Source organism: Mandrillus leucophaeus, unplaced genomic scaffold (assembly GCF_000951045.1).
Source record: "Mandrillus leucophaeus isolate KB7577 unplaced genomic scaffold, Mleu.le_1.0 Scaffold227, whole genome shotgun sequence".
Classification (NCBI taxonomy): Eukaryota; Metazoa; Chordata; class Mammalia; order Primates; family Cercopithecidae; genus Mandrillus; species Mandrillus leucophaeus.
In genome coordinates this window covers 161,947-176,695 of record NW_012102332.1, presented here as the reverse complement: position 1 = coordinate 176,695, position 14,749 = coordinate 161,947, and the positions used below count along the sequence as shown (strand labels likewise).

At 35.2% G+C, this 14,749-nt stretch overlaps 1 protein-coding gene across 4 annotated transcripts in view; it reads left to right on the top strand.

Annotated features, from left to right (window-relative positions):
• UBE3A (ubiquitin protein ligase E3A) overlaps positions 1–14,749 on the top strand; it is a 99,423-nt gene that overhangs the window by 60,950 nt on the left and 23,724 nt on the right. For all 4 annotated transcript variants that reach the window (XM_011981472.1, XM_011981471.1, XM_011981470.1 and 1 more), the window contains 2 exons: positions 1,437–1,735; positions 5,389–6,635. In XM_011981472.1, the coding sequence (XP_011836862.1) occupies positions 1,437–1,735; positions 5,389–6,635 (1,546 nt within the window). The remainder of the gene's footprint in view (positions 1–1,436; positions 1,736–5,388; positions 6,636–14,749) is intronic.

Here is a 14,749-nt window from a genome sequence, read left to right as displayed (position 1 = left end):
CTTCACTTACTTGCTGTCTTGTTACTGAGTTTCTCATGATTAGCAAGATGTAAATTCTCTGCCATTGATCATTTAGTCCTACATGTTAGTAAGATAATTCTGTGAATGTTTTGAAAATTAGCTGAATTATTTTTCTTATAATTTTGATTCTTCGTAGTTTTTATTTCCATACTTGTGAATTTGGGACCAAAAGGAATAGCTATGACTTACGTTTCTTTGGATCCAGTAGTTTATTCTACTGAAATTATGGTGTTCTCATCATCAGTTAGTAGAAGTACAGACTCTTTAGTGTTGAATATAGAGATAATGTCATCTAACTTCTTACTTGATCACATAATTCCTTCCTCAGTTTTGGTAGCTCTCTTGTAACAGCTGAAATAGGACATTAATCTGTGTACTTTAAGTTCACAGAGTAAAAGGAATATAAGATTTTGCATGATGCAACTTAAAATATTCCATCTTGTAATGTGGAACTAAGGAGGAGGTTTAGTGACAAGTTTTAGATTTAAGATTGTATACTTTAGAGCCTCTTTTTCTTTTTTATTTTCCTTTTTTTTTTTTTTTTTTTTTTGAGACAAAGTCTAGCTCTTGCCCAGGCTGGAGTGCAGTGGTAGAATTTCGGCTTATGGCAGCCTTGACTTTCAGGCTCAAGTGATCCTCTCACCTCAGCCTCCCAAGTAGCTGGGACTACAGTGCATGCCACCACACCTGGCTAATTTAAAAAAAAATAACACTTTGTAGAGAGTAGCCTCACTAGGTTGCGCAAGCTGGTGTTGACCTCCTGGGCTCAAGTAGTCTGCGTGCCTCAGCCTCCCACAGTTATGGGATTGATTACAGTCATGATCTGCCTCACTCAGGCTGCAGCCACTTTCTTTCAGTGTAACACTAGCTTTGGATATTCCACTTACAAATTTATTTTTAAGTCTCCCATGTGGTTGATAATTGGGAAAAATAGTTTTTATTCCAGATAGATATTCTGTGTTAACTGTAAGTCAAATGTTTACAAACTGTTAAAAATGAAATAGTGATTATGTAAAGGAAAACTGGATTTTCCTAATGCTAATTTTTAAAATGATAGAATCCTAAAACTCTTAGCTGTAAACCTGGTGATTTTTCAGCTGTTGTACTAAACAACTTAAGCACATATACCATCAGACAAGCCCTCCTCCCCCCTTTTAAACCAAAGGAGTGTGTACTCTGTTAATGCAGTCAGCAAGCATTGACATGCTTTATCATAATATCCTAGAAAATATTTATTCGCTATTTCACTAGTCAGGGGTTGTTGGTAAATAGTGCATCTCCATTTTCTACTTCTCATCTTCGTACACAGGTTAATCACTTCAGCGCTTGACTAACTTTTGCCTTGATGATCTGTTGAGCTTTGTACATGACAGCTATACTAATCACTGTGCTTATTGTTTGACTGTTTGGTACAGGAAGCGAGCAGCTGCAAAGCATCTAATAGAACGCTACTACCACCAGTTAACTGAGGGCTGTGGAAATGAAGCCTGCACGAATGAGTTTTGTGCTTCCTGTCCAACTTTTCTTCGTATGGATAATAATGCAGCAGCTATTAAAGCCCTCGAGCTTTATAAGATTAATGCAAAACTCTGTGATCCTCATCCCTCCAAGAAAGGAGCAAGCTCAGCTTACCTTGAGAACTCGAAAGGTGCCCCCAACAACTCCTGCTCTGAGATAAAAATGAACAAGAAAGGCACTAGAATTGATTTTAAAGGTAAGATGTTTTATTTTTAATTGAGAATTGTTGGCTGAAAACCATGTGGGAGATTTAAATGTATGAGTTTTTATTTGTTTTTTCTTATGTGACATTAAGACATTTTGATACCGTAGAACCAATTTTTTGTTTTGGTAAAGGACAGGAATAATAACTACATTTTACAGGTTTAATCATTGCTAATTAGAAGCAGATCATATGCCAAAAGTTCATTTGTTAATAGATGGATTTGAACTTTTTAAAATTCTTAGGAAAAAAAGTATTAATTGATAGTTAATCTCCAAAACTAGGCCACAACATCTATTTAAGTTATAGAATAACTGGACTCAGTATCTGGCATGAGTTGTGGAACCTCAGGATGATGTGATGAAAGAAGTAGGAAGAGGAAGCAGTGGGTTTTTTCCATTTTTGAAGGCAAGACAAAATTTTGTGATAGTTATGTGAGAATTCTACATTTCCTTCAAATATATGCTTCTCACTCTCCTCACAAACATTTGGTACAGTCATGCTGCCAAGGGTGGTGACCTACCAATGACAATCTTCACTCAGGTCTTTTGTTTTTTAAATGGTCCTGTGTCCAAAATTCAGGATTCGATTACCTTGTCGCTAATACTAAAACTCCAAGTTATTTTCCTCAGTGAATGTAATTAGTAACGCGGTAATCAAATTTTTGAATGACTGCCAGGGCTTAGCGCCCCTGCACCCCCACCCCCATACACACGCAGAGGCAATTGTATTTTAAGAGAGAAAGCTTTTTGTTTATGACATGTAAGTGACAGAATTTTAGAGGCATTTGCCTCTAAAACTTTCAGTAACATCATCTGAATCAAGTTTGAAAGAATTAGTGAAGTGGCATTGTGTTATAACCTCTACTGTTTCCACAACAGAATTATTTTCGTCACTTTACACAACTTTGTTGCTTCAGAGTGTATAGTTCTGTTTCATGAATTAGCTCACACACTGTGGAAAAATAGGTAAATGTCTATATATATAGTGTGTCAGTATAATGTGGAAGCTGCATTGACTTTATTGTACACAGTTCTCCAGTAAGTGTGCACCACAGAGTACCAGTAACTGAATGCAGAGTGCTGGCACAGTGGAATGCAGCCAGCTGGGGGGGGTGTGATACATGAGGAATGTACTCATCTGCTCTTTTGGCCACATGCTCCATCTTAGAGATGCTTATTGTGTGGCTTTATCCAGTCTTTATGCCCCCACCTCTTTTTGCTGAAGTCTGCATTAGTTAGCAGTTTTGACCTTTCCTTTTTCCTGCTTTCTAATCTGCTACTGGTACTATTCCCTGTTCTTTACTGTTTTGTTTTTGTTTTTGTTTTTGCAGTGTTTTACAGTTACTATCATATATTAGAAATTAGAAATGCTTTCTCTGCACTAGTACTCTTATTTTGATTATTAATTATGTTTATTAACACTAATCACAAAGTTGCGTAAGTATTAAGTAGTCTGCACCAAACTCTTGTTGTGTAAAAGGTTTTTAAGTGCAGAATTTAAAAGATTGAGTATTTTCAGGGACACATTTATCACAAGAAATCTTACAAAAAATGTCTTATTTAATATATTCTCAGTAGAACACCTCTATCAGTAAACCAAACTTTATGAATGTTCATATCTAATTACAGTGTTTTTTGACTAATTTTTATCTATATATCTGAAAAATTCAGTTTAACATATTAAACACTACAGGCCAGGCACGGTGGCTCATGCCTGTAATCCCAGCACTTTGGGAGGCCAAGGCGGGCGAATCACGAGGTCAAGAGATCGAGACCAGCCCAGTCAACATGGTGAAACCCCGTGCCTAGTAAAAATACAAAAAAATTAGCCGGCTGTGGTGGTGTGCACCTGTAGTCCCAGCTTCTTGGGAGGCTGAGGTAGGAGAATCGCTTGAATCCAGGAGGCAGAGGTTGCAGTGAGCCGAGATCGTGCCACTCCAGTCTAGCCTGGCGACAGAGCGAGACTCCATCTCAAACAACAACAGCAACCACAACAAAAAACATTACATGGAAAAAGTATAGGTACATTCTATATAGGATTAGTAGACTGTCAGAATCACTTGAAGATGTTCCGAAAGCATGACATATCAACAAAGGACATGTGAGTCTAGACTCGTGATCCCTAGGACAGGCCATATTACTGCATGCAAAGCAAGTCTTTGTTAAGCTTATGACTTGCTCAGGAAGCAAAGTGTTTTATGTCTTAATTTTCTGTTACATTTTGGGAAATTAGATAGGGGTTTTGCATTGTCTTGTAAGAAGGTATTATAAAAATTTTCAATGAAAATAATGAGAAATAGACTTCCAGTGGTTTTACGCTTTTGGGGAAAAGGTTACTGATGTTTAGCAAAAGATGCTTATATATTCTTAATAGAACAAATCTGAGAATTAGTTCTTAAAGAGTTAAGGCCCATAAAAGAAACTGCAAGTGTTGACACTCTTGTAGCTTGGCCACAGATCAGATCCTTAGTATGATAAAATTTGGTATTTTTGTGGTTCAATTTTTGGAGACCATTCAATGATCACTTACATTTTATATTGTCTTTCATTGTGAAACAGATATATTATAGCAGAGGTGGGAGTCATTAAAAATTCTACATGTTGTATAGTACATGTATAAGGGTATGTTTGGCACAATGGAGGTAGGATTGTGTGCCTCTAAAATTAACCCCTTAAGTAGTTAATCTGATGATGATAAGTATGTCACTTTATTGATGAAAGGGAGAATTAAGACTATTCTCAGTATTATGTTGGTCAGTACACAAAATATATCATTTGTTTTTACCTGTAAAATAAAATATCTTTCATCCTGTTAGCCAGAAGGGGGAAAGCATTGGCCTGAAAATAACACTTATCTCAAAAAGTTGGGAAATGTGGTCCAACTCTGTGCCCAGGAAAAGAGGAAATAGATTTTGATGACTACGTAGTCTCTGCACTGCTTGCCAGCTCATAAGTTGCCTTCTTCGCACTGTTTGTTTTCATTGCTCAAAAACTATTTTCTGTCACTCTGTGAGACTTAGTCTAACCTGATTGCTGGCTGCAGAAAGCAGTTTCTGCTCAAGAGCTGATGAGAAATGGTATATTCTTCTCAATCACTCACAGAATGACTACCCTAGAACAAACTAGGAAGACCCAAAATGAACCAGTTTTCTTTTAATACATACATAGATGCTGAAGGAACGTTTCTTTTAAGACTTTGCCTTCTCGGTCTTTCGAGAACGGAGTACTGAAACAAGAAAACTCTCAGAAGATTAGTAGTATTTCTGTTCTACAGTGAGGTTTTAAGAGCTGTATTATGATTAATCGGTATATGACATATTGGTTCATATTTATAAATAAAGCTATACATTAATAGATATCTTGATTATAAAGAAAGTTTAAACTCTCCTGATCTCATTAAGAGTTATGCATTGTTGAAAGAATGTAAAAGCATGGGTCAGGTCATTGGTGTAGGTAGTTCATTGAAAAAAATAGGTAAGCATTGAATTTTGTTTGCTGAATCTAAGTATTAGATACTTTTAGAGTTGTATAAATGATGTTGCGACTACAATGTTTGGCTGTTTTACTTTTATTAGAACTTTTTGCAACAGGGTAAACATGCATATTATGAAAATAAATGTTCTCTTTTTTCCTCTGATTTTCTAGATGTGACTTACTTAACAGAAGAGAAGGTATATGAAATTCTTGAATTATGTAGAGAAAGAGAGGATTATTCCCCTTTAATTCGTGTTATTGGAAGAGTTTTTTCTAGTGCTGAGGCATTGGTACAGAGCTTCCGGAAAGTTAAACAACACACCAAGGAAGAACTGAAATCTCTTCAAGCAAAAGATGAAGACAAGGATGAAGATGAAAAGGAAAAAGCTGCATGTTCTGCTGCTGCTATGGAAGAAGACTCAGAAGCATCTTCCTCAAGGATAGGTGATAGCTCACAGGGAGACAACAATTTGCAAAAAGTAGGCCCTGATGATGTGTCTGTGGATATTGATGCCATTAGAAGGGTCTACACCAGATTGCTGTCTAATGAAAAAATTGAAACTGCCTTTCTCAATGCACTTGTATATTTGTCACCTAACGTGGAATGTGACTTGACGTATCACAATGTATACTCTCGAGATCCTAATTATCTGAATTTGTTCATTATCGTAATGGAGAATAGAAATCTCCACAGTCCTGAATATCTGGAAATGGCTTTGCCATTATTTTGCAAAGCAATGAGCAAGCTACCCCTTGCAGCCCAAGGAAAACTGATCAGACTGTGGTCTAAATACAATGCAGACCAGATTCGGAGAATGATGGAGACATTTCAGCAACTTATTACTTACAAAGTCATAAGCAATGAATTTAACAGTCGAAATCTAGTGAACGATGATGATGCCATTGTTGCTGCTTCGAAGTGCTTGAAAATGGTTTACTATGCAAATGTAGTGGGAGGGGAAGTGGACACAAATCACAATGAAGAAGATGATGAAGAGCCCATCCCTGAATCCAGTGAGCTGACACTTCAGGAGCTTTTGGGAGAAGAAAGAAGAAACAAGAAAGGTCCTCGAGTGGACCCCCTGGAAACTGAACTTGGTGTTAAAACCCTGGATTGTCGAAAACCACTTATCCCTTTTGAAGAGTTTATTAATGAACCACTGAATGAGGTTCTAGAAATGGATAAAGATTATACTTTTTTCAAAGTAGAAACAGAGAACAAATTCTCTTTTATGACATGTCCCTTTATATTAAATGCTGTCACAAAGAATTTGGGATTATATTATGACAATAGAATTCGCATGTACAGTGAACGAAGAATCACTGTTCTCTACAGCTTAGTTCAAGGACAGCAGTTGAATCCATATTTGAGACTCAAAGTTAGACGTGACCATATCATAGATGATGCACTTGTCCGGGTAAGTTGGGCTGCTAGATTAAAAACCTAATAATGGGGATATCATGATACAGTTCAGTGAATTCATTTTAAAAGTGACTGAAAAAAATGATACCATGTAGCATAGGAACACATGGACATTTCTGATCTTAGATATAAGTATTATACTTTGTTGTTCCTGTCCAAGTTTATAGATGTTTTCTACAAAGTATCGGTTGTATTATATAATGCTCACTCTATCTTTGAAAAAGAGTGGATTTTCTAAATCTTGAATACTAGATCCAAAGTTTCTTTCATTCAGAAGGGAATAGAGTGTTGGGCAAAGACCAGAACAAGAGAAATGTGGAGATACCCAGTAATAAGTGTGGATGTGAAGTCTTGAACTGGGAGAAATGGTACAGTAAAACTATACCATAAAATTATAGGTAGTGTCCCAAAAATTCCATCATGTAAAATTCAGAGTTGTTTTATTGTGAACTTGATGAAGTGACCATGGCAGACCAGTGCCTGTTGCCAGTAAGAGTTGAGTCCTGCTGGGCCACTTAGAATATCCCTGTATGGACGGCACTGCCTGGCTGTGGTAGTTTCTTCCCACTTAAAAATTCATAGAGACAACTCTGGGTCTTGGAACTTCTGGAAAACAGCAGCTATTCCAAAAATTTGGGGATTCGTGGTGGTGCCTGTAACATCAAGTGCAGGGAGATCGAGCAGGGAAATACTGGAAACTCAGGTACTCGTCTTAACTTCCTGGTTTTCCAGATGGGGTTGCCATTTGTTGCTTTGCTTTTCTCCACAAAAGATGATTTTTAGTGTATCTGTTTAAGAATATAAGAGTGGCCAGAAGACAGAAACCAATTGTCAGTCACATTTTACCAGAATTTACATTTGTCACAGGTGTATTGTCTCAGAGTTTTATTGTGTTTCTAGTATTAGGTATCCCTGTCATTGCTGCTTTTTTATCGTCTTCAAGTAAAATTTAATGTCAACCAAAATTAAGGTAGTTAATACTACTATAGTATACTAGTAGAGAAAGTTGTCTGACACAACTAGGAAATGTGATTTTTACTTTAAAATGTATTTTAGTTTTAGAATGTCTAAATTTTAGTTTTAGAATTGTCTAAATTTGAGAATTCATAAAACTATAGCCCAGTGGAAAAAGTTATTTGACATCTCAGAAATTACAAATTGCAGAGATTTTGTGTGTTTTTTTCTTTGTTACTGTTTTTGTTTTTGTTTTTAATGTCAGATATGTTTATAGTGGTGGAGAAAGATTCTGCATTATTTAAGCAACTCGGGTGGTTTTCTAGCAGAGACAAAAGGGGGCTTTAACTGCCTGAAGTCATTATTATTGCTTGCTTTCTGGTACCCTTTTTATTTCACTTACCTAGTTTTGAGACACATGAATAATTAACGACTTAACGACTTATTAAGTAAGATGGGAAGTCATCTTACGACTGATCATAAGGCAGCCAGCACCTTGCTTTACATAGTTTAGCAGAATGATAGGGTATTTTATAAGAATGTGAGTGATGTTTTATGAAAGGTATGTTGAGGTCTGTCTATGACTATCCATTGTTGGAGCAGAACTGCAAATGCTGAAGCTACATACTTTATGTTTGGCTTCTTGAGGTGAGATCCCTTCTGCTGTCTTCATCAAAAGCTATGTCTAGCCTTTAAAAGCAATGAAATTACACTGTAAGATTCATTCCAGGGTTCAAAAAATTGTCTACCTTCCTTATCTGTCTTTTGCTCAGAAGTCTACTCAGTCTTATTTTCCTCAGTCCCCCCGATTTTTCTCTAGTAAAGCAAGCCTAACAAACAACAAAAGTTTAAGTACTTGGTGTATACTTTATTCTATTTCTTAAATTCTATTCTAGAATTTTAAGGAAACAACCGCTTTTAAAGCCTTCTCAGGTGTTAGTGTAAAATTAACTGTGAGCTCTTTAATTATGGTAACTTTTTTTTTTTTTTTAGCAAGTTCTGCTTAATTATATCAAAACTAGATAATATGGTGTGGCCTATTATAAATCAGGATTCACTAGATAGTATATGTACTTGAATATTGCCTGCCCACAAAAGCAGTTCACTTCAGAAATCATGTGTGTTAGGCAGTTTAATAAACTGTTAAAGTAGAAAGAGATGATGCTCACTGAGAAGCTTCTTAGGGACTAAATGCTCCCACTAAGCAGATTTTACTCTTAACTAACTTTCTCCCTTGCTTTCTCTTCCTTTTCTTTCTTTCTTTTTTTTTTTTTTTTTTAAAAAAATAACAAAATGTGAAAACACTGGAAAAACCAGCATCAAAATAGGTCTTAGAAGTAAAATTGATAACCTGCGTAATTTTTTGAACTAAGTATTCACAGCAGGTGATGATAATGATAAAGCCACATATTTTAGTAACACATAGTAGAAGGTCTATAGTAGAAAGTGGTTTAAGATTATTCTCTCATATGAAAGCTCAAAAGTAGTGATGAGTTTTTCAAGACCTTATTTCCCAAGGATCTCTGCTTTTTAAGCTTCATTCTTATATATCACAGTGAACAAACTATTGGCCACTTTTTTATGACTTGCTAATTTTGGAACTGTATAGCAGCGTTGGGTAGAAAAGAAGAAATGAGAAACTTTGTGGTAAGCTTAATATTGATAAATAAAATTATGAGATCTTAGGCTTTAAGAGCTGAAAGAAGAGTTCACTCCTTAGTTTAGAAATCAAGCCCAGAAAATAGTGACTTCATATATGAGACTCTTGTATGTTTTCTGTTGAGGAGTGGTAACTTGAATTAATAATTACGGATTTTTTTAAAAAAGAAAAATATATTCATTGCTTTTGTATATTGTGATATTCAAACCAGACTAGCAGCTTTTTTCCTGAGGTTTTTAGAGAAATTGTCTTTGATGACAAGAGAAGAATTCATGTTTGTAATATTTTAATCTCTGATTGTAGAAAACACTATAATTTTATTACTGCTAAGACAGAAAAATACCAGCAATTCATTGTAAGATGCTGTCATTTGTATGGTATAATCTGATTTCACAGATAATGTGAAAAAAGAAAAGTGAATTTTAGAATCAATAGCATATAAATTGTCTCTTCACAAACACTTTAAAACTGCCTAAGAACACCCCCACCCTACCCCTGTTTAGCTTACTGCCATAGTTCCCCTAGGACTTACTTTCAGTGTTTTTTGTTATTGTTCCTTAGAAAACAGTACAGTGATAAACATGAGCTTAGACTTCACCTTTCATTGAATGAAGACACTCCTAAATGTGATGAGGTTTTTACATATTTACCCATTTGCGTGTTCTTTTACAAGTAGATAATTTCTCATTTTTCTTAGATGAAGCACTTCCAAGGATAGTATGTATTAAGATTTTTAAAATTACTTCTTAAAGGAGAAGATAGAGGTTATAAGTTTATGGAAGAACATAGTATTGCCATCATGAGGTCTCCCAAACTGCCTTCACATCTGAATGCGAAAATTGTTCTAAAAAAAAAAAATCCAGGGCCCTATCCTTTAAGAGGTTTAGATTAGAAGCTGTATTGTAGAGCCTATGAATCTGTATTTCTGGTAATACTCCACAGATATTTTGATAAAGCCAGACTCCAGTATTTGGGAAGGTGGCTTTTGGTACATCTTGGGTTGGGGTGTTTGTGCATGTATGTTTATGTATGTATGTATGTGAGCATACATAGAGAAAGGAAGGCCATTTTGATATACAAGTATGTTTGTGTCTTTCGGAAACTCAGATTTTTAAGAGGATCATGGGGGCAGCAAGCTTGGAATAGAGGATGATGGTGGTGTGAAACTTGGTTCCAATTAGTCAGGGAATTCTAGAATTTCACATAAATACCTAAAAACCAAAAGGAATGGCTGAGATGTGGAATTGAATAGGGAAGTTCAAAAATAGGAATTAGCACAAATAAAGGTGATTGGCACAAATAAAAAGCCCCACTACCAGGAGGTTCTGCAAAATCCCCTCTGAAAGTCACTGGCCCTTTTCATCTGGTTTCTAATAGCCCAGTCTAACCCAGCTTCCAGCATTTTCAGCTCCCAGCTTCCAGCGTTGGTGAACACTCTTATTATTGAAACACGAACTTAATTCTTTTATTCATTCATTGACTCACAGAGCTTTAAAAATAAGATTATTCTGTGCTGCTCTAGGTATATTTAATTTTATCTTACACATACAGTAGTATATTGTGGTTAACATGTAATTTCCATTGTTCTTGTGATTTATTCTAATTGAAATAAAAAATGAAACCAAGAAATATTCTTAGTTTATGCCCTCAAAGTAATTTCTCAGAAACTGAATGAGAGAATGAAGCCTATATATACATAGATCCTCAGCATTATATAATAATTTAAGACAATGAAACATCAAACTTCTTAGTATTACATGTGAGGAAAATGAAATCTAAAAGAGATTCTAGCCTACATAAATTAATGGCAGAATTGGAAGTAGAAGTCAGGATTCCAGGTCTCATGGACATATGTGATTATGTGATTTGGTATTACCCAAACATTTAAACTACATTTGAGATGTAACAGACTTTTCTTCATGTGTTTATAGTGAACATGAAAAAATTAATCTGGATAACCTAGAAATCTCAGGCAATAGTTAAAGCCTCAAGTTGACTGAAGTAGTTGAAGCTAGCCTTTCTTAGAAATCCCAGGCATTCTTAAGTGTTAGAGGTCTCTCTTATCTGAGTATTGCTTCTACTTAAATATTCATGCTATTAAAGATTTTTTTTAAAAAAATTATGAATGGGTTTGATGTAATAGCTCAGGAAACTAAGATTTTAAGTGAGGAGGTTTTCCTTTTGATTCCTGTAAGTCTAGTAATACCATATTTTGATATTAAGATGTCATCCTGCTAGGTATTCTGCAAATACTTTGATATCAGGTCAGATTTTTTAAAAAAATGAACACCCTAGGATTTCTTCATCATGGCCAATTAAAAAGTTCAGAAATTAAAAATCATTTTATCCAGCAATTGATGAAGTCAAGGGTCCTAAAGAAGAGGAAGTTACGCAGTGAAGAGGTAGCTATGATTATATCCAGGAGGTTTTTGTTTATTTTTGCCCAGTAATCTCTGTCTCTTGCTAGTGTCCATATTAAATAAATACAACGTACGCTGTACTTTTAAAAATACCTAAAATTTCACATCTGTATACCAAATAAATTCAGGCATGCATGCACATTCTCCTTTTTAGAATGTTTTGACATAGTCTTCCAAATTTCAAATATTCTAATGCATTTAAAACAACTTCTGACTTACAGTTTTATGGTGAAGTTTGTGTTTAAACAACAACAACATACAGTTTTAAATAGCATAACTGTTAGGGAAAGAATACACCTTTATGGTTTATATTTGTTAAATCTTTTTAAAATTGAACAATGGATGGAGGTTATTTTTAAGAAAAAGAATTATCAGTACAGCTATTTATGTAATAATGGCCTTTATCAAAATGGTTATTGCTAAATTTTATGTGTTAATTAAAATAAAATAGTTTTAAGGGCTATTTATGTATTCTGTTTTTACTATTTTATTTTTTGAGACGGGGTCTTAACTCTGTCATCCAGGCTGGAGTACAGTGGCGCGATCTCGGCTGACTGCAGCCTTGACCCTCCCACCTCAGCCTCCTGAGTAGCTGGGATGATAGGCGCATGCCACCACTCCCCACTAATTTTTTTTTTTTTTTTTTTTTTGAGTTTTTTGTAGAAACAAGGTTTCGTCATGTTGCCCAGGCTGGTCTCAAACTGCTGGGCTCAAGCAATCTGCCTGTCTTGGTCTCCCAAAGTGGTGGGATTACAGGTGTGAGCCACGGCACCCAGCCTTTATTTTTAAGTGGCACAGTATTTTATGAAATCACTTATGTGTAGCAGAATGGTAATCTAAAATAGGTAATAACAAAATTTTTGTCTACAGAATTCAGTTACCAACTACTTTTCAAATTACTCTCTTTACAGATTTATATTCGAACATATTCTGACTCTGAAAAATGTATTTGTTGTAAAAAATGGAAAAATATGGAAAAGAATAAGGAAAATAAAAATCACTCATAACCCTAAAAAAAAATTATTGGTCATCATTGAAGAGAGTTTTAGAACCAATAAAATAACAGCAACAACAGCTAGTACTTTTAAACACTAACTTTATGCAGGGAATCTAAGCAGTTCATACAGTAATTTATTGCGATAGTATTATGCTTATTTTACAGATGAAATAGGTAAAGTTGTATGTTTACATTTACAATAGAACATATTGCATTGCATTACATTCTTTTGGCACCAAGGTGGAGAGCATAGAATAGAGATCAGTGGAAGTGGACAGGCATGTAACATCTTATGGATAATAAAGATAAATTTGCTTCAGTTGTCATTTGACATGTCTTAGGTAGAGCTGAGACTAGGTAGAACACAGGGCCTCTCAATCCTGTAGAAATTCTCCACCACATCCTTTAAAAGGTTTTACATTGATGATGAGGAGTCAGCTCTCATCTATGAATGTTAGTGGGGAAAAGCTGTAGAATGCATAGTCTAAATACCAGATAATCTTTTTTTTTTCCCACTTTGGAATACATTATATTTGATAAAAGCAAGTATACCTTTGGATGTAAAGGTACATATAAACACTGACTTACATCTTTAACACTAACCAGTTGGGAACTGGCATAAGGAAACTCAGAATGGATTACATGGCAATATGGAATGTTGGCCTGGTCCCACATTTGAGCTAAGATGTTAATTCTAATTTTAGTCTCCTCAGAATTCTATATACTCCGTAGCTTGAAACAGGTTTCCAACTGGAACTATTTTTTTTTCCCCAAGGTTATTTTCACATCTACATTTGTTTGACTCTAGATCTTGGAACTAGTCTATATCAAGTTCCTTTGGGGACACAAAATTGCAAATCTTTTGTTCAAAGAGCAAAATTGTTTTAAAAGGTAACACTCTTTCTCATATATTCTTAATAAGCCTTCACAACTTATAGTATGTTGAGGAAACTGAGGCTTAATTGAATCGCTTGCTAAAGTTTAAAGGTTAAAAGTTATGGTAAGTGAGAGGTGGGACTAGTAAGGTGTATTCTGACTGACTCTTGATCTTTCCACAACAAAACAGTCTCAAACTGTGTGGCCTAAAAATGATTTTGTAAATATTAGAGATGGGTGTTGAACAAGAACAGACATTATTTAAATCTAAAGACTAAATTCATAGAATGGGACCCTAAAGTTGAAGATACCCAGAAGATAATTTCAGCTAGTTTTGTCAAACTCTTTGACTGCAATCCCTAGTATTTTACATAGCATCCCAGTACATGCATATCCGTCTGATATCTAATTGAAACAGAAGTTTCACAAAACAGTAGGTGTCCATTACTTTGTGGAATGCATTCTGATTTTCCCATTGCTGATTGCAAACCACTAAATGGATTAGACTACCCACTAATGAGTTGCAGGTGACAAGTTTGAAAAAAACAATGCTCTAGGGCAACCTGACCTGATGCGTTAATTTATGAGATTTTATTTTTTATAGACAGACTAGATTGTCCAAATGAGTATTATTACCTTAACTACTATTGTGCTGTATTACAGTTGTTTTAATGATTATTGCATTTTTCAAAACCATTTTTAAAACTCTGTTTGGAATAGTTGGAATAACCTGAACACATTTAATATCCTGTTTTGGTAAATTTTCATCTCCAAGATTAAAATTTTTTAACCAGCCAACAGATGTTTGAAGGCAAGTTAGGAGATATGATGGATACTGGATACAGTATCCATCCATGTACTAGATACAGTATCTGTCCATGTACTGGATACAGTCGTACTGTTAGTAAATTTTAGATACATAAAATAAAACAAAATGCAGTATAAACAGTTAATATTGCTAGTGTTGATTTTGTGATTAATCTCAATGAGGTTAATTACTGCATATTCATAATTCTGTAGGTACACAAGAATATTTGGTAAAAGATTTATAGTTGAGAAAATGCTAGACACTAAAGTTTGATAACTTACAATTTAAGAGTAAGGGCCGGGTGCGGTGGCTCACGCCTGTAATCCCAGCACTTTGGGAGGCCAAGGTGGGAGGATCATGAGGTCAGGAGTTCGAGACCAGCCTGACCAACATG